Source organism: Myxocyprinus asiaticus, chromosome 32 (assembly GCF_019703515.2).
Source record: "Myxocyprinus asiaticus isolate MX2 ecotype Aquarium Trade chromosome 32, UBuf_Myxa_2, whole genome shotgun sequence".
Classification (NCBI taxonomy): Eukaryota; Metazoa; Chordata; class Actinopteri; order Cypriniformes; family Catostomidae; genus Myxocyprinus; species Myxocyprinus asiaticus.
In genome coordinates this window covers 9,146,343-9,169,169 of record NC_059375.1, presented here as the reverse complement: position 1 = coordinate 9,169,169, position 22,827 = coordinate 9,146,343, and the positions used below count along the sequence as shown (strand labels likewise).

The 22,827-nt window shown below is 36.5% G+C and overlaps 2 protein-coding genes across 4 annotated transcripts in view; one reads left to right on the top strand and one right to left on the bottom strand.

The window, feature by feature from the left end:
* Positions 1 to 9,739, top strand: part of LOC127423371 (phytanoyl-CoA hydroxylase-interacting protein-like) — a 39,607-nt gene extending 29,868 nt beyond the window's left edge. For both annotated transcript variants that reach the window (XM_051667622.1, XM_051667623.1), the window contains exons 3-5: positions 876 to 1,050; positions 1,255 to 1,372; positions 4,508 to 9,739. In XM_051667622.1, coding sequence (XP_051523582.1) covers positions 876 to 1,050; positions 1,255 to 1,372; positions 4,508 to 5,045 — 831 coding nt within the window. In that variant the 3' untranslated portion in view covers positions 5,046 to 9,739. The remainder of the gene's footprint in view (positions 1 to 875; positions 1,051 to 1,254; positions 1,373 to 4,507) is intronic.
* The window catches only part of LOC127423368 (protein FAM13C-like), a 27,845-nt gene continuing 14,234 nt past the window's right edge, over positions 9,217 to 22,827 (bottom strand). Inside the window, exons 4-10 of one of the 2 annotated variants that reach the window (XM_051667616.1) lie at positions 21,183 to 21,264; positions 19,987 to 20,192; positions 16,577 to 16,660; positions 16,369 to 16,464; positions 11,469 to 11,653; positions 9,756 to 9,857; positions 9,217 to 9,363 (exon numbers count right to left, since the gene is read on the bottom strand). In XM_051667616.1, coding sequence (XP_051523576.1) covers positions 9,240 to 9,363; positions 9,756 to 9,857; positions 11,469 to 11,653; positions 16,369 to 16,464; positions 16,577 to 16,660; positions 19,987 to 20,192; positions 21,183 to 21,264 — 879 coding nt within the window. In that variant the 3' untranslated portion in view covers positions 9,217 to 9,239. The remainder of the gene's footprint in view (positions 9,364 to 9,755; positions 9,858 to 11,468; positions 11,654 to 16,368; positions 16,465 to 16,576; positions 16,661 to 19,986; positions 20,193 to 21,182; positions 21,265 to 22,827) is intronic. The other variant, XM_051667617.1, reaches the window with a different exon arrangement.

The following is a 22,827-nucleotide window of genomic DNA, read 5'->3' as shown; positions in this document are numbered from 1 at the left end:
AACAATCCAGTGGAGACAACCACCAGTACCTTTAGACTAAGGGATGAGCCAAACTCACCCAAATACCATTTATGCCCACCCAATCCCAAACCTTTTTTGGTTGCAAAACAACGCAACAGTGACCAGCCACTTTTTCAGTGCCCTTGGTTCTGGATGTATTTTTAACATTCATTTTAACATTCAGATTTCAAAAACTTCTTCAGTAGAGAGTTCTAAGCCTTGAACAAAACCAATCAGCTCTGAGATGAATCACAATATTATAAACTTTTGATTCAAAGCAAAAAAAAAGTACTTAAAAATCTGGAAAAAAAAGTCAAGAGTGTGTTGACTTAAGTTATTAACTATAAGTGAAAAATACAATACATTTGAACATATTTGTGAAATATTTAAATACATAGAAATAGTTTTTCCAGAGTGTACTGAAAGAAAGACAACTTGATGTCAATATCATTTATTTGCAGTGCTTTATGGAAGTAGATGGTCACTTTTGGCACAATACCTATTTCGGTGGCAAGTTCTCTGATTGGTGGATCTCTCTTCAGGATTATGGGTAGTGTAGTTCTTCACTAGGAATTTGGCAATTAAACTTGATTTATTTATTTTTTTTAAATAAAGTTGAAATCACACTGACTTTGCTTAACCTCTGAGCTCATTCCAAATCATTAAAAATCAATCTCTCGATGTAGAAAATTAATAAGAATTTTATTTCTGGAACCCTACTGTGGCACAAAATTTTTATCTTATTTCTAAATTTGCTTATAGACCCACTTATTTTTTTGAAGGCCCCCCAAATGGCAAATCCTATGACCACAAGAACAGAACATATAAAACTGCCCATGTGTTATTCAATCTGGTCCATTATCTGTCACCTCCAGGACGTCCCCACTAAGCTGGTAGCAAAAGCGGTTCCCCTGCCCATGACAGTGCGAGGACACTGGTTCCTAAGTCCACGCACCGAGTACACTGTGGCTGTTCAGACCGCGTCCAAACAGGGTGATGGAGACTACGCCGTGTCAGAATGGAGTGAGATCATTGAATTCTGTACAGCTGGTAAGATGCACATTCATGCTTTCCCAGTCTAGACTGGAATATCTATGAGAATAGTGACAGTGCACTTTTCTAGGTGAAGAACTATATTATTTTGTTCTTTGAAGAATGAAGTGTTGCTATGGCTTTTATGGACCTATCAAGCCATGCTATTGGCACATATTGTCTCCTCTTCACTTAATTTCTTTTTTTTTTCTGTGCCCACAGATTATTCCAGTGTTCATCTCACACAATTGTTAGAGAAAGCTGAGGTCATCGCTGGAAGAATGCTGCGGTTTTCTGTCTTCTACCGAAACCAGCATAAAGAGTACTTTGACCATGCAAGGTATGTGCTTCTCTGGGGTAACCAACATTAGACTCTTAATATTCGTATTAGAAGAATATTCACAAATGACTCAAATGTTTTAGATAAGAACACATTGCAAAAAATCTTTCATCTTTCTGTCTTCTGTGGAACACAAAAGGGGATGTTTGGAGTTTAGCCATTAAAGTGAATGCTGTGGCTTTCAGTCCCTTAAATTCTGCCTAATATTTTATTTTGTGTTCCACGGAAACCAGAAAGTTATATGGGTTTGGAGCAACATGAGTGTGAGTAAATGACAGAATGTTTCCTTTAAAACAAGATACATTTACTTGAGAAGCAAAATTGTATACGATAATAAGACTTGTTTTTAGAAAATATCTGGCATCACTGGCAAATTGCTTTTTCTTATTTTAAACATAAATCTAACAAAATTTAGTGAGATTTACGCTTAAAACAAGAAATAACAATTTGCCAATGGGGCAAGAAAAACTCTAGATATAATCTGAAAACAGGTCTAAAATTTTGCTTCTTAAAGGGATAGTTCACCCAAAAATGAAAATTCTCTCATCATTTACTCACCATCATGCCATCCCAGACGTGTATGACTTTCTTTCTTCTGCTGAACACAAACAAAGATTTCTAGAAGAATATCTCAGCTCTGTTGGTCCATACAATGCAAGTGAATGGTGATCAGACCTTTGAAGCTCCAAAAATCACATAAAGGCCACATAAAAATAATCAATAAGACTCCAGTGGTTAAATCCATTACTTCACAAGTGATATGATAGATGTGGGTGAGAATCTGGTAATAAAATGACTTAAATATTGGGTGAGAAATCCCAAAAGGTTTGATTTAAATATTTGATTTAGTTTTCTTTATTGCAAATATGTTTTTCTTTCCATCTAGACCATCTCTCTCTGTTTATTTATTTTATTTATTTTTCTGAATGAAATTACAGGGCAATGAAATTTATTTTATTGAAAGTAATATTTCATTATGATTGAAGTTTAGTGAGAGTATGTAGCTGGAGAGAAATAAATAACTCTCAGTACACAAAAAGCAAATACATTTAAGTAACCTTAGAGATTTAAATATCTTCTATATTAATCTAACTGCAAAAAAATCTATCTAGTACTGATTACAAATTACATGACTAAAATTGTAATCAGTAACGGATCTTTTAGATTACTCTTTCATTAATCATTAGTAAAATCAAACAGCAACTTGCAATTTTTCATAATAAAATTTAAATAATTAAAATTTCATGCAAATAAAGAAATGTAAAAAGAGAACCTCCAAGTACTTTTGTACACTTAATAGTAACTTTCATTAATAAATCATTAACAAATATTATATTATATAAATATTAACAGATCATTGGTTACTGTATATTCAAATAATATATAGACATAAGAGATAATGTGCTTGTTAATGTTTACTAATGAATTTAAATAACATTACATAATGCTTAACAGGTTGTTAGTTAATGTAAATTCAAATACTTACATATGTTTTTTTTTGGGTTTTTTTGTCATCGTGTGAGCCGTACTGGTCAAAATGTTTAGATGTTTTTTCACCATGGCAGTCAACCCTGGAAATGTTTGATATATATACAAATTTCATTTATGTTCTATGTTTTTTTTAACACTGACTGCTTACTGTACAATACAAGAATGTCAGTTTTGTCTAGCTGAATGATATTGTGTATCACACTAAGCTTTTTAGATACCAATTTCAACAGTAGGTAAAAGTTTACTGGGAAATGTCAGTACTGTACAATACTGTAGTACACAGAAAAAGGACATGCACATTTGTATGTATACAGTAGATTTATTTTTGTAGCAATGTGTTACAAAAAATTCACATTTGCTTGTCCATTTTTACACATTTCTTACATGTAAAGTCATACATAGTGAACAGAAAATTGCCCCAAAATTACATCCATGCCAAAAAAAAAAAAAAAAAAAAAAAAAAAAAAAAACAGCAACAATGAAAATACCTGCGATAGTTCTGTAAAAAAAACAATAAATTGTACCTCCTCACAGAACGAAACACTACAAGTTCCCATCTTCTTGGTGGACATCCTGTCTCTCTTGTTGGTCTGGCCAGAGATTTAGCAGACATCACAAACATTACATGTCATAGATATTTATGGAATATACATGTATGTCTGACAGATTTTGATAACTGAATGGATCATTTTGCATGTGCATATTTTAATATGAATATTAAGTGCTTTATGCACTACACAATACACATTAATGTTTGCATTATACTACACATATAATTAATAGGTGAAACTCGTGAAATGGCTGATATGAGTCAAATTGTAGACACTGTATTTTTATATTACAATCTACAGCCTCAGTGGACAATGCAAGTGTACCATCATACTACAATAGTAGGTCTATGCACTGCAAACAATAAAAAACTGCAATATAAAAATGCAAAACGAGGATTTAATAATGATGAAATACTTTATTGAACATGAAAATTAATACGCAGAAATATGCAGTATAACATTTACAATAATATATTTTTAATCGTTTATTTAGAAGTCTGCCACTGTTGTCCTGACTCCTGAAACTATGACTGGACTGACTAAACAGCTGTCGCACTCGCTTCCCGCTTCTCGCGACACAGCCGGACCCTCTTCCTTAGCTTACAGATATGACGTAAACACACAAGGACAAATTACATATCCCCCATATTTCACACCAAATCCAACCCGACAGTTCAAATTCCCTCAAAATAAAAATCATTATTGTAGGCTTACTGTAGTGAAGTCAAGGACATGGTATTGAACATGGATTTTTTTTATGTACTCATTACATAGTGCAGCTTTCATGTCCAGCTAATTAGTTACCAAGGTCTGTAAAGGCTACAGATTTGCTGTTTGTTTGTTGTGGTATGTATTCATGGTTTTACTTTTTACACATCTTTACAAATCATTTATAAATTATTTGTTAATATTTTAGCAGTACCCAATCTAAAGTTGAAACTATCATTGCTTCTTAGGACTGAATGTGGAGTCTTTTTTAATGGATATGATATTTGTAATGCATTGCTCAGTTAACCCCCCACCCCCACAGAAAAAAGTTTGTATTTCTTGATGAAAGCTGTAATTTGTAAAGTTTCCTCTATTCTTATTACAGGGAGGCCAAAAACAACAAGATGTTGCCGTCAGTTAAGGACAACAGCGGCAGCCACGGCTCACCCATTAGTGGGAAGCTAGAGGGCATCTTCTTCAGCTGTAATACTGAGTTCAACACAGGCAAACCCCCGCAGGACTCACCGTATGGCCGCTACCGCTTCCAGCTAGCGGCCGAAGCGCTCTTCAACCCCGAGACCAACCTGTATTTTGGTGACTTCTACTGCATGTACACGGCCTATCACTACGTCATTCTGGTGATCGCTCCGAAGGGCTCGCCAGGAGATGAGTTCTGCAAGCAACGTCTGCCAGCACTGCAAATCGCCAACAACCGCTTTCTGACCTGCTCAGAGGATGAAGACGGGCAGCTGGTGTTCCACCACTGCCAGGATGTTATCCTGGAGGTCATCTACACTGATCCTGTGGATCTGAGCATGGGAACGGTAGCTGAGATCAGTGGTCATCAGCTCATGAGCTCATCAACAGTCAATGCCAAGAAGGACCCAAGCTGCAAGACCTGCAACATCAGTGTGGGACGCTAACCCTTTAAACTGAACCTTTCTGCTGCCTTGAACAGCACAGAAACTTCGCCTTCACCTGTTGCCGTCCCATAACTCTCCTGTTGAATTTACCCAAAAGTTCCTTCTGATGTCTGAAAGGCTTTGTTCAGACAAGCAGCAAAATCGGATTTTGTGGCGCTTCCAACATAAATCTGTCCAGTTGCTTGGAGTGTGAACAAACACTTGAAATCAGATGTTTTCGAAACCAGTCCAAAGCAGTGTCATTCAGGAAGCAGCACATACAGTATGTAACATCATACAAAGTGCACAATATTGCCTCAAACTGTCTGAATACACTCATATTTGCTTACTCTTTGCTCATATGGCAAACTATGTGACATTCACTATGCAGTGAATAGTGAATGAGTGAGCAGTTTTGGACACTGTAAATGCATGAATTTGTAAATACAGTAATGCCTCTCGCTTATGTAGTCTAATGTACCTTGTGAGTTCAGCATAAGCAAGATGGACATGAGCTAAAATTTCCACTTTTCTGCCCTATCCTCAGTCAGAGTCAGAGAGGGAATTTATATTCTGAAATAATAAGTTTTGCGTTCCCTCACAATATGTTTTGTGTTCCCTCAGAATAGTTTTGCGTTCCCTCACAATAGTTTTGCGTTCCCTCACAATAGTGTTCCCTCAGAATAGTTTTGCGTTCCCTCACAACAAGTTTTGCATTCCCTCATAATAGTTTTGCATTCCCTCACAATAAGTTTTGCATTCCCTCACAATAGATTTGCGTTCCCTTACAATAAGTTTTGCATTCCCTCACAATAGTTTTGCATTCTCTCACAATAAGTTTTGCGTTCTCTCAGAATGGTTTTGCATTCACTCACAATAAGTTTTGTGTTCCCTCAGAATAGTTTTGCGTTCCCTTACAACAGTTTTGCGTTCCCTCACAATAAGTTTTGCGTTCCCTCACAATAAGTTTTGCGTTTCCTGAGAACAGTTTGGCATTCCCTTACATTCATTTGGTGTTCCCTCACAATAGTTTAGCGTTCCTTCAAAATAGTTTTGCATTCCCTCACAATAGTTTTGTGTTCCCTCACAACTGTTTTGCATTCCCTTGCAATAAGTTTTGCGTTTCCTCTGAATAGTTTTACGTTCCCTCACAATTAGTTTTGCATTCCCTCACAATAGTTTTGCGTTCCCTCACAATAAGTTTTGGGTTCCCTCACAATAGATTTGTCTTCCCTCAGAATGGTTTTGCATTCCCTCACAATAAGTTTTGCATATACTCAGAATAGTTTTGCATTCCCTTAGAATAGTTTTGCGTTCCCTCACAATAGTTTTGCGTTCCCTCACGAATAGTTTTGCATTCCCTTAGAATAGTTTTGCATCCCCTCCGAATAGTTTTGCGTTCCCTCCGAATAGTTTTGCATTCCCTTGCAATAAGTTTTGCATTCACTCACAATAGTTTTGCGTTCTCTCACAATAAGTTTTACATTCCCTCAGAATGGTTTTGCTTTCCCTCACAATAAGTTTTGCGTTCCCTCAGAATAGTTTTGTGTTCCCTCACAATAGTTTTGTGTTCCCTCACAATAGTTTTGCATTCCCTCGTAATTAGTTTTGCGTTCCCTTGCAATAGTTTTGGGTTCCCTCACAATAGCTTTATCCATCTCTTACAAAATCTAATCATGATTTTATTACAGTAACCATAATTCAACTATGTTATTTGTAGTAAAACCATAACCACAAAGTTTACCATGGTTTTACTACAGTAACCATATTTGCTAACTTATATTTGTATTAATACCTTAGTAATAAGGAAACAATGGTAACCAAAACTAACCACAACTATGGTAAAAATATATTTATTTTTTGCCAAAATGATTATGATTTTTATTACCATAGTTATGGTTTTCTTATGGTTCAACTACAAATACCAAATACTGTAGTTGCACTATGGTTACTGTAGTAAAGCCATACGCAAAGTAACCAGAACGCAAAGTAATAATGAGGGAACGCAAAAATTTTGGTGAGGGAACGTAAGCTATTGCAAATGAATGCAAAACATTTTTTGAAAGAAAGCAAGCTATTGCTAAGGCATTTTAAGGGAACACAAAGCTATTTAAGAAAATAAATTCCCTCCCTGTCCTCTAAGGGGCTCCCTACTTTCCACACTGACAGTTTCTCTCAGTAGTTTAATGATAACAAGTCTCAATGCATCATGCTGACACTTATTATAGCAACAGATGTGGATACACTGGATATTGACAACTCTGTCTGAACAAACAAAACAGATTTCATCACTTACTAAATGAGAGTGTAAACAGTCAGTCCTAAAGATCAGATTTGAAAAATGAATCTGATTTATGTGCAGTGTGAACAAAGCCAAAGACTCCTCCGCAGCATGTATCTCGCTGCTTTTGACAAAATGCCCTTTTCTTTTACTAGCTCGTCAATCCTGACCTGGTTCGGGTTAGATATGTCATGCTCCTATTTTTCTATCCATGTTGGGATGTTGACCCCTGTCAATCAAACTGCTTCTTTAACCCTTCTTTGGCTGTCAAACCTTTAATGATGTCCTCTCCCATTAGAATGCAGCATTGTAACAGTTTATCAAAGTTTAACACAAAATTCTCACAACAATCAGTCAAGACAACCATTTTGATGAGGCATTATGAATGTGATAATGTGATGATTATTATATTGAGTGAGTTCTCGGATATCTACAACAAAATAAAAATAAGTGACTGGAAGCAATGATTGCAATTAAAACAAAAAAACAACATAAAAAACATTAACATTAGCACTTCCATGACTGTTCTTCAGCAGTGTTTCATGTTATTTATTCCAACCCATCCAGTATACTGTGATTTAACATATAATAAATGTGATGAGACGTGTAGATAGAAAAATATTTATTTTTTAACTGGTGAATTAAAAAAAAGGACAGAACCAGAAGTGCACAATACAGAAGATTTTGGCAATGGAAAAGAATGGGTTCACGGTAAAGCAAATATATAGAGATTATATATTAACTGTATAAACCAATATAGAATTTACGTGCACTAAAGCTAACATTCAAAAGCTACATTTGTCATTGTGGATGTGTACAGCAAATAAAGTCTGGGACAAATATAACATGACACAGAATAATCACACCTGATTGTAGCACAATTCAACAGTTTACGCTGGTTGGCATGCAAAGACACTACACAAAGATTGTAATAGTTCAATGCAGTAAGAGCCGTTTAAGAAAGATGTTGATTGTTTCATTTTGAGAGAGTAGCTACTTGAGCAGAATTGCACTTAAAGCACTCATCTGCTTCTTATGAACATATCTTCTGCTTTGGGCTTCAGTATTTTTTAATAGTTTAAAATGTGATTGGACAGTCTTCAATGGTGATTTTAACCACTGACTTATATCATGACTTGTTTTTCTATGTATAGGAGGAAAACTGTGCTCTGTGATGGCCATGTACCATACTTAACACAATTTTAAACTGAATAGATTTACTCTTGATATCTTTTAAAATACAGTCCTTGGCTTTCTGTCTTTGCTATCCGGAAATTCTTCGGGGAGAATATTTAGTACTTCTCATTTCGTGCTCCAGTCATTAAATATCCCTTATTTTTCCTTTATTTTTTATGAGAAATATATACAACTAACTTGGTCTCTGCATTTATATGTGAGGAAATCACTGACATTTGCATACAATTATTATTTTAAGTGCTCTGGGTTGTTTTCTATAAGGGCATTGCATTATTTGAGGTGGCCAGAGCTCCTAGCCCCAGAGAATCATGGATCCTCATTAGTGTGCATATGCTCACCATGTTCCTAATTAGAATAATAAACTAGCTTCATACAAGAGCAAGACAATTTTAAAAAATCTCCTCCAAAAATAAAGTGCCATATTCCGTAAACATAGATGAATACTCTATATTTCCTTTTTGCCCTTTAAAATATGAAATATGAGGTTTGTATAGATCCACCTTGCTCTGTACACAGCACAGAGATGGCACACTGTGTTTATGTTGCAGTAGCCATCAAAAGGCCTTGCTCGGTTCGGCCCACCCATTGAGTCTAGGACTTCCAGAGTGGTCAAATCAACACAGAAATAATATTAAAGTGCATTTTAGCATCGTTATGGCACAAATATGTCAAATGTAAAAAGTCAATTTGGTCCAAACATTGGGTGAATACTGAAAGGCAGAAAGAATCTCTTTGACTCAAATTGTCTTTGTGGTTTCCTGTTTGCTGAGCAACACTTCCAGTAAGCGTAATTTGGCTTTGAGACTTTTGTACTCCTGGTACTCCACGGCCATGGGAATTCGGTCATCTTTTTGTGCAGTTCTTCATTATTTTTGTAAAGCAGGAAAAAGAAAACAACAGATACCACATAAAATATATGACTTTGTGAAATTATCTTACCAATAAAACACACATGTAACCCTTGAGTTGCCTTAGTGAAACAGTTTTGTACATCACTGGATTGCAGATAAAACGAAATGTATTTTATTTTGAAAAAAAAAAAAAAATGCATATATTGTGTACACAAACATAGTTCTTTTTTTTCTGGTGGAATTATTTTGTGTATCATTGATTAGATGTGCATATGCTAACTATGCTGAATTGTTTTGTATCTTGATTTTTCCTGTTTTCTTCCTGTCTTGAAAAAGTCAAACGTAACATAAACTATCATTAATAAAATGTGTTAATGCCACAATAATGTATCTGTATTTTACCTTCCCATCTGTTTCAAGAACTGCTCTTCAAACTCTCTGATGGCTTTACGTCGTCTCTTTTTCTCTGCTCGAGTCTCCCGCAGACACTCCAGCAACTCAGACCTGCAATTAAATGACACTTTTGTGTTTATAAATGCTTCTATTTTTCACTCACACTTTTCTAACTTTCATGCATTGGTGTTGCTTTCTATACATATTTTCTTTAAATATGTTTTTTCTCTATACACATTTTCTCTGATTTTGTATGCAATCAATTACACTACACAAAACGGCCAAAAAATTCCAATATTGTTTATATATATATAGGTGGCCAAAGGTTTGGAATAATGTACAGATTTAACTCTTATGGAAAGAAATTGGTAAAAAAAAATAAAAATAAATAAAAAGCTACTTCAAAGGGTTCTCATCAAAAAAATCCTCCACATGCAGCAATGACAGCTTTGCAGATCCTTGGCATTTCAGCTGTCAGTTTGTCCAGATACTCAGGTGACATTTTACCCCACGCTTCCTGTAGCACTTGCCATAGATGTGGCTGTCTAGTCGGGCACTTCTCACACACCTTACAGTCTAGCTGATCCCACAAAAGCTCAATAGGGGTTAAGATCCATAACACTCTTTTCCAATTATCTGTTGTCCAATGTCTGCGTTTCTTTGCCCACTCTAACCTTTTCTTTTTGTTTTTCTGTTTCAAAAGTGGCTTTTTCTTTGCAATTCTTCCCATAAGGCCTGCACCCTTGAGTCTTCTCTTTACTGTTGTACATGAAACTGGTGTTGAGCGGGTAGAATTCAATGAAGCTGTCAGCTGAGGGCATGTGAGGCATCTATTTCTCAAACTAGAGACTCTGATGTACTGTTCCTCTTGTTTAGTTGTACATCTTGCCTTCCACATCACTTTCTGTCCTTGTTAGAGCCAGTTGTCCTTTGTCTTTGATGACTGAAGTGAACACCTTTGTATGAAATCTTCAGTTTATTGGCAATTTCAAGCATTGTATAGCCTTCATTCCTCAAAACAATGATTGACTAATGAGTTTCTAAAGAAAGCTGTTTCTTTTTTGCCATTTTTGACCTAATATTGACATTAAGACATGCCAGTCTATTGCATACTGTGGCGACTCAAAAACAAACACAAAGACAATGTTAAGCTTCATTTAACGAACCAAATAGCTTTCAACTGTGTTTGATATGATGGCAAGTGATTTTCTAATTTTCTAAATGAGCAATTTAGCATGATTACTCAAGGATAAGGTGTTGGAGTGATGGCTGCTGGAAATGGGACTTGTCTAGATTTGATCAAAAATGACTTTTACAAATAGTGATGGTGCTGTTTTTTACATCAGTAATGTCCTGACTATACTTTGTGATCAGTTGAATGCCACTCTGGTGAATTAAAGTACCAATTAACTTCCGAAACAGCAAAATCTGTACATTATTACAAACTTTTGTCCGCCAGTGTATATATATAATATGGATAATGATTTGCCCATTTTGTGTAATGAAATAAATTACATAACAAATAGAGGAAATATATATGGAATATTGTCTACATTCAAAAATTATGAAAATATGTACAGACAAAAAATCAATAACTATAACGAAATAAAAAGAAAGACTCAGAAAAGAACTAAATGTTACAAAAAAATTAAGCAAAAAATAAAAAATTCAGTGTGTTTTAAATTCAATGTAATATAAAATATTTTTTTTATCGACGTGTACCTAGAGGCCTCATGAAGGTTGGACATGGTTAAGGCTGATTGTCTCACTGTCTTTATCTCATCCAGCGGAGACACAAACGCAGGGTCACTGTCTCCCTCCTCTTCCCTACAGCCTCTCCTATCTGTGAGACACACTGGTGGAGGTGTGTACCGAACAGAGTCATCATCTGACCCCTCTTCTTCTTCCTGTGATAGAAGTAAAACAGTGTCTTACTGACAATACTGTTTAAGAACAATAGAAAAAAATGCAAAGCTACCATTTTCTTTGTGCTAAAAATAAATCCAACATAGATTTCTTTTCCAAAAAAAGTCCTATTGAAGCAAAGAAAGAAATCTTTCACCCAAAGAACAAGAAAAACTTAAAAGAAAAAGAAATTACGAAAATAGTGTCAAATATTAAAAAATTTAAAGTTGTCATATCATCAGGAATAAAGTTTTCCTTAATCTTATTAGATAAAAGAGTTCGTTGCACTATGAAAACTGTATCTTTTAGAATTCAAAACTTCCTTCCCAAGGGAAAAATAAATGGGATGGGTGGCGAGGCAGCACATGCAGATTATATTTTTATTTGATTAAATCGTAGCCTTTTGCTTTTCACCTTATGCGCCAGAGAAACTAGCGTGCAGCCATCTTGGAAATTTTGTCTCTGAACTTCCATTCTAGCAGTTCTATCCACAGTTTTCCTGAGCAAACACTGGGTGGCACCATGATGATTCTAATTGCCTGTTTTGTATTTCTGGTTTCGAGATGGAAAATAAAAACTGAATGAGCGATCCAGAGGAGAACAACAACCATTTAAATGTTACCTGGTGTAAAAATTAATTTCAGGCTCAACTTGTGCAGTTATAGTTGTTGGCTGTCATAACAACTCAGAATAATTAATGATATCAAGGTAACTCACCTCGGATCATCGCTTTATGTCATCTACACACTCATGTGAGGCACTGTCTAAAAAAAACAGTCATCTCGGCAAATTTTTTTTGACAATTTTTACAAATGTAATACCTTAAACATTGCATTACCCGCTAAGAATATACGCCAATGCGAGTGAAAACACTGGAGACTGGAAACTGAAAACAGTCGAATCATGGAACACTTCAGGAAAAAGGTGGATATAGAAATCTATGTGTGACGAGGAGGAGGCCGTGAGGACGCATGCCTGGCGTTGAATCGTCCTAAGCTGTGTGTGTGCGTCTTTGTATGTTTTGCAGTTTATGTTATGTTTGAGTTCAGGTTGTCATTAAAGCTTTACATTGACTGCTCAGCTGGTTCCTGCCACCTCCTTGCTCATCTTAAGAACATCGTTACACTATGGTGTTGATGTCAAAGTGTAATTAGTTAGTGAAGTGGATTTACAGGTTATAGAGTTGTCAAAATTTATCATGAATATTTTAAAATGTTCAGGGGATGTCATAACAACTGGAAGCAGACTGGGGAGATTTTAAAACAAGAGTATTTAATTCATAAATACACAAGATCCTACCTTATACTGTGGATGGACTGATATGCCTTTCTGCTCATTAAACTCCAAGAGACAACACAAAGTCATTAAAAATATCTCTGTAAGACACCTCTTAGCATCTTATCATGTCATTCACCCATCGCGTTATAAACTCATCAAAAAAAGAAATGTCATCTCACTTTCAACTTCTTTTATTTTCAGCAAACTTAACATGTGTAAATATTTGTATGAACATAAAAAGATTCAACAACTAAGACATAAACTGAACAAGTTTCTCAGACATGTGACTAACAGAAATGGAACAATGTGTCCTTGAACAAAGAAGGGGTCAAAATCAAAAGTAACAGTCAGTATCTGGTGTGCCCACCAGCTGTATTAAGTACTGAAGTGCATCTCCTCCTCATGGACTGCACCAGATTTGCCAGTTCTTGCTGTGAGATGTTACCCCACTCTTCCACCAAGGCACTTGCAAGTTCCCGGACATTTCTGGGGGGGAATGGCCCTAACCCTCACCCTCTGATCCAACAGGTCCCAGATGTGCTCAATGGGATTGAGATCCGGGCTCTTCGCTGGCCATGGCAGAACACTGACATTCCTGTCTTGCAGGAAATCACACACAGAACGAGCTGTATGGCTGGTGGCATTGTCATGCTGGAGGGTCATGTCAGGATGAGCCTGCAGGAAGGGTATCACATGAGGGAGGAGGATGTCTTCCCTGTAACGCACAGCATTGAGACTGCCTGCAATGACAACAAGCTCAGTCCGATGATGCTGTGACACAATGCCCCAGACGATGACGGACCCTCCAAATCGATCCCGCTCCAGAGTGCAGGCCTCGGTGTAACGCTCATTCCTTCAATGATAAACACAAGTCCGAGCATCACCCCTGGTGAGACAAAACCACGACTTGTCAGTGAAGAGCACTTTTTGCCAGTCCTGTCTGGTCCAATGAAGGTGGGTTTTGCCCATAGGCGACGTTGTTGCCGGTGATATCTGGTAAGGACCTGCCTTACAACAGGCCTACAAGCCCTCAGTCCAGCCTCTCTCAGCCTATTGCGGACAGTCTGAGCACTGATGGAGGGATTGTGCGTTCCTGGCGTAACTCGGGCAGTTGTTGTTGCCATCCAGTACCTGTCCCGCAGGTGTGATATTCGGATGTACCGATCTTGTGCAGGTGTTGTTACGCGTGGTCTGCCACTGCGAAGACGATCAGCTGTCTTTCTTGTCTCCCTGTAGCACTGTCTTAGGTGTCTCACAATATTGACATTGCAATTTATTGCCCTGGCCACATCTGCAGTCCTCATGCCTCCATGTAGCATGCCGAAGTCATGTTCATGCAGATTAGCAGGGACCCTGGGCATCTTTCTTTTGGTGTTTTTCAGAGTCAGTAGAAAGGTCTCTTTAGTGTCCTAAGTTTTTATAACTGTGACCTTAATTGCCTACCGTCTGTAAGCTGTTAGTGTCTTAACGACCGTTCCACAGATGCATGTTCATTAATTGTTTATGGTTCATTGAACAAGCATGGAAAACATTGTTTAAACCCCTTACAATAAAGATCTGTAAAGTTATTTGTATTTTTACAAAATTATCTTTAAAATACAGTGTCCTGAAAAAGGGACGTTTCATTTAGTTCAGGTGAGCAGATTTTTTGAGTGTTAAACCGGGACGGGGGGAGGGGTGATATTTATACAAACACACTATGTATACACACACACACACACACACACACACACACACGAAAGTGTATGTTTTATTTTATATTCCGTTTACCAATTCCAATTTTAATCACATTTAAGCCTCTAAATTACATTTAAGTATAGGAGTGCTGTAGACTCACACCATCAACTCTTGGGGAAAAATACTTTCTGTGCTCCCACACGTAATCCATTTTGATCGACTCTTCACAGTAGCTTCAATACAAACAGGAAGTTAGATGACAAAATTTTGAAGAGCGCAGCATGGAAAAGGGGCGGGGTTGAATAAGGTGAATAGTGATGTTTCATTTGTAAACAAATCTGTCTTTTTGAACAAATCTTTAAAGTGAGTGAATCACTCTCATTCAACTCCATACACTCACTAATATTTCTCGTTCACTGGCATCTCTCCCTTTCGAAGCCAATGAGCTTTACTTCTTTTCATGCCTGTAAAGACTGACTATAGTGCAAGCAAAAAGCATTCGAGTGCGGGCTGTGAGGCAGCATATCATTGGTTTCACATGCTGTACGAATATGCCCCTTTACTTAACCAGTAAAGTCGGTCATTTGAGTCTGAACGAGATGAGACGTCTCGTTCGTGAATGAACTGAATGTACTGGTAAACTTTTTCGTGAACTAAATGAATGACTCGATCATCTTGTTCATGAACGAGAATCTGCTGACTAACTGAACGAGAGGAGGCATGTAGTTCCTTCAGTTTGCATTGTGAGTCAATCCTGTTCAACAAGGGGAGAAAGAGGTGAAATGCACTGAGACAAATTTATATGTACTGTATGCACAAAACATAAACCCCAATTTATGAATGTGTAAAAATGACTAAAGGGAATACAGTTAAAAGGACATGAATTACAAATTGAAATGTTCTGCTTTGGTGCACAGTGTCATATATTTAGGATTTTCTTGAACTTTTTATATGTCTGGGTAAAAGTTAAGCCCAGTATTTGATACAATATAGGAAAATAAGACTTGCCATTTATGTGAAAACGGTTGTTGTGTTTAAACTCAAATTTTAAGAGTCATTCGTACATTTGTAGACGTGCAAATTCCATTTGTGTTGCTTTAAAGACTGACTTTAGCACGAGCCAATAGTATTTGCGTGCTGGCTGTGAGGAACAAATACACCCCTTCAATGAACCAACAGTTGGTCATCTAGTTCATGAACGAACTAAATGAACTGGTGCACTGATTCGTGAATGAGATGAATGAATCAGTCATCATGAACGAGGATCTGCTGTTCAGCTGCCGTTCGTTCAGTTCGTCAGTCTCATTCAAAAAGAAAAGGGGCCGAATGAATTATAAATAAAAATGAGTGATGACCACACATTACTATCACATATGAATGTTATTGAAACTCATAATGATTTTGTAGGCTAGTACTGTTGTCTATTTTTGTATAGCTTTATAAATTTGACTTGATTCAAAATATCTGAAATGAATCAAAATCACCACAACTATCACACAAGGACATATCACAATTTTTGTTTTGTTAAATGTGCATTCAAAAATGTATTTATACCCAAATATGCCAAACTTCGTGACTTTCTGCGTTTTATAGTTCATTCTATTTTTAGGACTGGATTTCGCTGTTCTGTCCGTGTTTGGGCCCTATATGACCCCATTAAGGACACTGTGGACCTACAATGAAGATATTTAAAAAATGTTATATGTTTAAAGCAGAAAAAGGTTGTGTCTGAGCTGATATCTGTATGTATAATCACACTTACTATGGTTGTGATTGTGGGAGTGGCACACAAGAGATGTTTCACCACCTGGTATCTGTCGTAAAGTGGTTTCACCAGGTTTCTCTCTTGTTTGGTCCCCTATGGCCACAGAGAAATAAAAATACACTTTTTTCAGATATTAATGCCATAATCCTATCTATGCCTTATTAACTGGAACATTTCTGTGTTTAAATGTGAAAAAGCCTCTTACAGGGCGACCATGCAAGCTCTCAAAATACAACAGACATTTCTGCAGTGTGATCTTCTCCAGGGCCATCTGTCTCTGGGTCATTTCCTGTGGACGGCAGACCGTGAGTTTAAGTTACCAGTGCAGCCATGTTCAATTATTATGAGCGACTTTAGGCCTGTTTTCTCATAAAGTTGCATATAGGTTGTGTTCTTGGGCTTTTTTGTGCATGGCCCCCATAGCGCAATAAATTTAATTTGTTATAAAATATATATATATTTATATAAGAATTTTTGTGAAAGTTAACTCAAAACACATTATTTTGCAGCAAGATGTAACTAAGCCTTTTTTAAACTATATTTTATGTTTTGTATATGGCTATTAATTTAATGTGTTAATTTAGTGCGAATAATTATATAAAAAATAACATTAACACAAATAATCGTGCCTAATGACCTGTATATAAATTCCTTAATAAAAGTATGGGTTTTTTTTACCATCGGAGAAGTGTTCATTTTTACACAGTTGTTTGTTTTAGTCATAGTTTTAGCCTTTTGATGAAAATGTTCTTTAAAATTAGTAAATATTTTTTTCATGTCATATTCATTCATTTTAATCTCTCATCAGCAAGGCATTTCCGTCCACAGAACTGCCCCTCACTGAATGTTTTTGGTTTTTGGTGCCATTCAGAGTAAATTCTAGAGACTGTTGTGTGTGAAAATCCCAGGAGATCAACAGATACAGAAATACTCAAACCAGCCCATCTGGCACCAACAATCATCCATGCGATTATCTAATCAGCCAATCGTGTGGCAGCAGTGCAGTGCATAAAATCATTCAGATACGGGTCAGGAGCTTCAGTTAATGTTCACATCAACCATCAGAATGGGGAAAAAATGTGATCTCAGTGATTTGGACCGTGGCATGATTGTTGTTGCCAGATGGGCTGGTTTGAGTATTTCTGTAACTGCTGATCTCCTGGGATTTTCACGCACAACAGTCTCTAGAATTTACTCAGAATGGTGCCAAAAACAAACAAACAAAAAAAAAACATCCAGTGAGTGGCAGTTCTAGGGGACCTACACAATATTAGGCAGGTGGTTTTAATTTTGTGGCTCATCGGTGTATAAAAACAGATACTACATACAAAATACTGTTCAGCTGTCATTGCTGTGAAAACCTGAGCTCCTGAATAATAGCATATAAAGAATATACTGAAGAATTAGCTACTTTTCAGGGTTTAGCCTACTGTATTTTGAACTCTTCTTCTTTATGCTTTAGAGACTGTAATTCATTTTCCGTGTTTAGTCAGTTTAGGATATTGCATGCAGCGTGTTATATATATATATATATATATATATATATATATATATATATATATATATATATATATATATATATATATATATATATATATTTTTTTTTTTTTTTTACGGAAACAGCGTATTCAAGTTACGCATATTATGACTAGCGCGTAACTTAGTTCAAGTTCACCTGTTCATTCGCTTCATTGTTTGAGCAGATGCAAGTTGTAATATTACATATATGTTGTGGATATAGTGTTTAATCTCATGTATATATAGGATACGTTTGATTGAGGTAATTAAGCCATTTTAAAGCGGTACATTTTGCTGGTGTTCAGCGCTTTCAACTCACGCAGCTCAAGCATTGAAATCCCCAACATAATTAATTATTGTATTAGATGAATCCATATCTAATATCTTCTTCTATAAACAGATGTTTCTCTAGATGTTTCTTCTTTTGTTTATATCTTGCAGTGTTAATATCTTGCAGTATTATTTTTTCTTGTCATATTTTAGTCAACAGTATCCTTTATTAAAATTGTTTAATTATCACCATGATGCATCTTTTTGGTTTTGTATTCATTATTGTTGACGAAATAAAAAAAAAACCTTGGTCAATGAATGTTTTCGTCAGTGATTTTGTTGATGAGTTTAACACTGCATTGGAGCAATTTAAGCTTGAAGTATATGTAACGTCAGTATGGGGCAGTCAGCGCGCCTCAACAAACCTCACAAACAGCGCCGCCACAGAATGAGTGCCGCTCACACTGAACGCGTTCTTGACAGCTGGACAAAGCACTACAGAATGCATTTTGAGATGCCATTTTTAAAGTTTCAACTACTTTTAACTTGACACAGCGTCCTAGAAATGCAGCGTTTAATATGCTAAAAACCAGTGAGACAATCCACAAGTGTCCATCTAACTTATTCGTACATAGACCAAACATTAAAAATAGCGCAGACGGAATGTAAGAGCACGTTTTGTGAGAACAGCACAGACTGACGTACTCAATTGCAAAATTAATTATTGTTGACTGTAGGCTTATGTTCAATGATATGGGAATAAAACAAATACATCGATCCTAAAGCCACTCTTCTGTATTGTCTAATCAAAGCTTTACTCATCTGCCACAGTAATGCAGTATATTTCAATCTGTATATCTGAATTATTATAAATTTATTAGAGATGTCGCCCTCGTGAATCGTGTCAGCCTGTCAGCTGATTAATATTGTGGAGGATGAGGGTTTAAGAGATTTATTGCGCATTGCAATGAATATGCGAACTATGGGGACTATTTGGTTTCAATAAGTCAACCTCCCACTTAGAATTTTGTTTAATGTTACTCGAATTGGTGCTATTTTAGTGCATTTCTATCTTTATAATGTGGAAAGTTTTATTTGAAAAAATTTAATAAAGCATTATTGTTACATTTTGCTTTGTTTTGTTTTTTCCTAAAAAGAAAATAAATGCCTTTTGACAGAAAAAGCATTACTGTTACATATTGCTTTTTTTTGTTTGTTTGTTTGTTTTTTCTAAAAAGAAAATAAATGCCTTTTGACAGAAAAAGCATTCTTGTTACATATTGCTTTGTTGTTGTTGTTTTTTTTCCTTAAAAGAATATAAATGCCAAAATCTGCAATTAATCGCAATTAACTATGAAAAATCATGCGATTAATCATGATTCAATATTTTAATCATCTGACAGCACTAAAATTGATATATTATATCTATAACTTTAAATTATTATGTATTACTTATTCTGAATTATCTTTATTTGAGGGCCTTTCAAGCAAATATTGCTATTGTCGGCATGTCGTGATTAATTTGATTGAAAATTTTAATTGATTGACAGCCCTAGTTTTTATTATTATTATTTTTATTTACAATTTTAATATATTTTTTTATTCTATGTTTTGTTTTATTTTTTCTATGTTGATCAATGAAATTAAGCAATTCTCCATAACTCATAAACCCTGTTGCTTTTGATTGGGCAGGTCGTTTATTTTGGGCTTGTTTTGTCAGACCAAGATGCTTGTTTCTCTTGCGAGATTTGGCAACAATGCTGGCTACACAAACATACATTCAAACGGCCACCTGACCCGCCAGAATGCATGCGCAGATGGCCTCACCCTCATGTTTTCTGGGAGGCCGAGAGCCTGCCGTTTCTCTCGCAGCCGTTTGAGGAGCGAGTCCACAGTTTCCTCTAGACAGGGTTTGTGATGTTGAGTCTGCTGTTCTGGCGCTTCCTGCTGGCCGTTCGTGTACCTGCAGATATCCGTGGACTCGCTGCCGTCTTGTCTTCGGAATTCATCAAATGACTGTCTCAGCTTTAAATCTGGGGAGAGGGTTGAACCAGTTCGCTGAATGAGATGTTAAGATACTGTTTTGCGTGAATTATTTATTTCAAGATGAACAGGAAACAAACAATGTTAATTTGACCTCTCTGTATACTGAAAGTTAGGCTCATCCGGTTTAACTTTAAATGTTGTTATGGTTTATTATGGATATTTTATTTTAAACCATCTGTAGATGTATTTGAGAAAACATTCAACAAGGTAAACTGCTTTATAGTTTGTTAAATATTTTACAGACTGTTGTATAGAAGTGAATACAGGGGCATAGATTCCGGGTGACATGAGGGGAGGTTACCCCCCCCCCCCAATAATCAAAACAACCAAGTACAACACCCCCATTATTTATACCCTGATCAATGGAAACATGAGTAAACACTTCACGCTGCAACCCCCCGATGTTCAAGCCCTTGAGTGCAATTATTTACTTCTTAATAAGTCACTTTCTTTATATATTCCTTACCTGCTTTAGTAACAAAATGCAAATTAATACATTAGTAATTGAATTTCTGTTTTAACAAGTTCCATTTTGTTATATAGTGTATCAGTCATTACTTGATGAATATCTAATATTCAGCTTTTTAGTTAAAGCACAAAAGGCATAATGTACACTGAACTGGTCGTTATCACAAAATAAACCCTGACAGGGTGTTTAGCATTATGTGAGAAGAAGGAGATTGTAGAGAGATACGAGAGGCATGAAAGTAGAAAAGCTAGGTAGGAAATCGATAGCCAACGATTGGACAACGGTCAATTATTCAGTGTAGTGAATGCAGTGACTGACCAATCACAACTGAGTATTCAAGACAGCGGTAATAAATTCTACAATTCTGATGTAGACCCATAACAAATTTGATAAACTCATCATTTTTGTTATGGTTTGTTAATAATAATAATAATAATAATAATAATAATAATATAAAACAAAGCCTATAAATGATTTTACCTTCTATTCTATGGTCTGGCATTCTTACCTTTGAGCTGTTTGCGAGATCTGGCCAGTTCACTTAAGAGCTTGACAATCTCTGGATTTGCTGATTTATCATTATGTGAAGGCTGTTGGTGAGAAGAGAGACAAATCATCACAGAAAATATAACTGCTGTTATAGTCTGGAATCAGTCTTTAACAGGTGCTCCTGATCGAAGAGCATCAGCCCAGCAGTACTAATCCCCACCAGCAGAGGGGGCAGGAAACTATATAACTGAATGTCTGTTTTCTTTTGGGGACTGAAAGTAGTTTGTTTGGGCTAACCTTTTTCCCAAACTTTTTGTCTTTATATAGCCCCACAGCCCCATAAGGCTTAGGTGCACCTTCATCAACACCAAACCAGAAAATTATTCCTTTTAACTCATATTATACTGAATATTTAGCAATATAATTACTATTATCACATAAGTCACTTTAAAAACACACACACAATCGATACTGTGGGTGAATCACAGACCGACCAAGTAGCACATACACCATCTGCCTAATAATGCTATTCTGATATGCAGGTTGGCGCTGTTTTGGCGGCACGAGGAGGACCTACACAATATCAGGCAGGTGGTTTTAATGTTGTGGCTGATCACTGTATATCCTTTTACCATTGTCATCCACACAGATTTATTAAACATGCACATATTATACACATTTTTTTTTTCTTTCCTTAAAATGATATGAAGAAAAAAATTAGATTTATCTTTATTAGTTATTTAAATCTATTTACTTATTGAGCTCTTCTTTTTTCATTTAAAGGGATAGTTCACTCAAAAATGAAAATTCTCTCATCATTTACTCACCCTCATGCCATCCTGGATGTGTATGACTTTCTCCTGCTGAACACAAACAAAGATGTGTAGAAGAATATCTCAGCTCTGTAAGTCCATACAATACAAGTGAATGGTGATCAGACCTTTGTAGCTCCAAAAATCACATAAAGGAAACATAAAAGTAATCTATATTTATTCAGTGGTTTAATCTTATGTCTTCAGAAGCTATATAATAGGTGTGGGTGAGAAACAGATCGTCCTGGTTACTTTCGTAACCTCCGTTCCCTGATGGAGGGAACGAGACTTTGTGTCGATGTAGTGACACTAGGGGTCGCTCTTGGGAGCCCCAAACACCTCTGATTTTGAAAAAAGGCCAATGGGAATTGGCGAGTGGAATTTGCATGCCACTCCCCCAGACATACAGGTATAAAAGGAGCTGGCTCGCAACCACTCATTCAGGTTTTGTGCTGAGGAGCCGAGACAAGGTCCAGGCCATTTCAGCGGGTAGTTCAGTATTGTGGCAAGAGGTACACAACGTCTCGTTCTCTCCATCAGGGAACGGAGGTTACGAAAGTAACCAGGACGTTCCCTATCTGTCACTCACTCAACGTTGTGTCAATGTAGTGACACTATGGGTCCCTATACGAAACGCCACAATAAGCTGAATTGTGTTACGTGGACTGGCGGTGCGAGATGGGCAGACCGCTATGTGCCTCGTAGCCAGCGCACCAGGCCATCACGTAACCTCCCCCAACGCACTTATGAGCGTCGAACGGTCCTTTGGGAACAAGTCGACTTGCCCAACAAATAGGGACAGCTGTGCCCTCTTTTCCTCTTTTTTCTCCCCAAAAAGAGTGGAATTTTGTT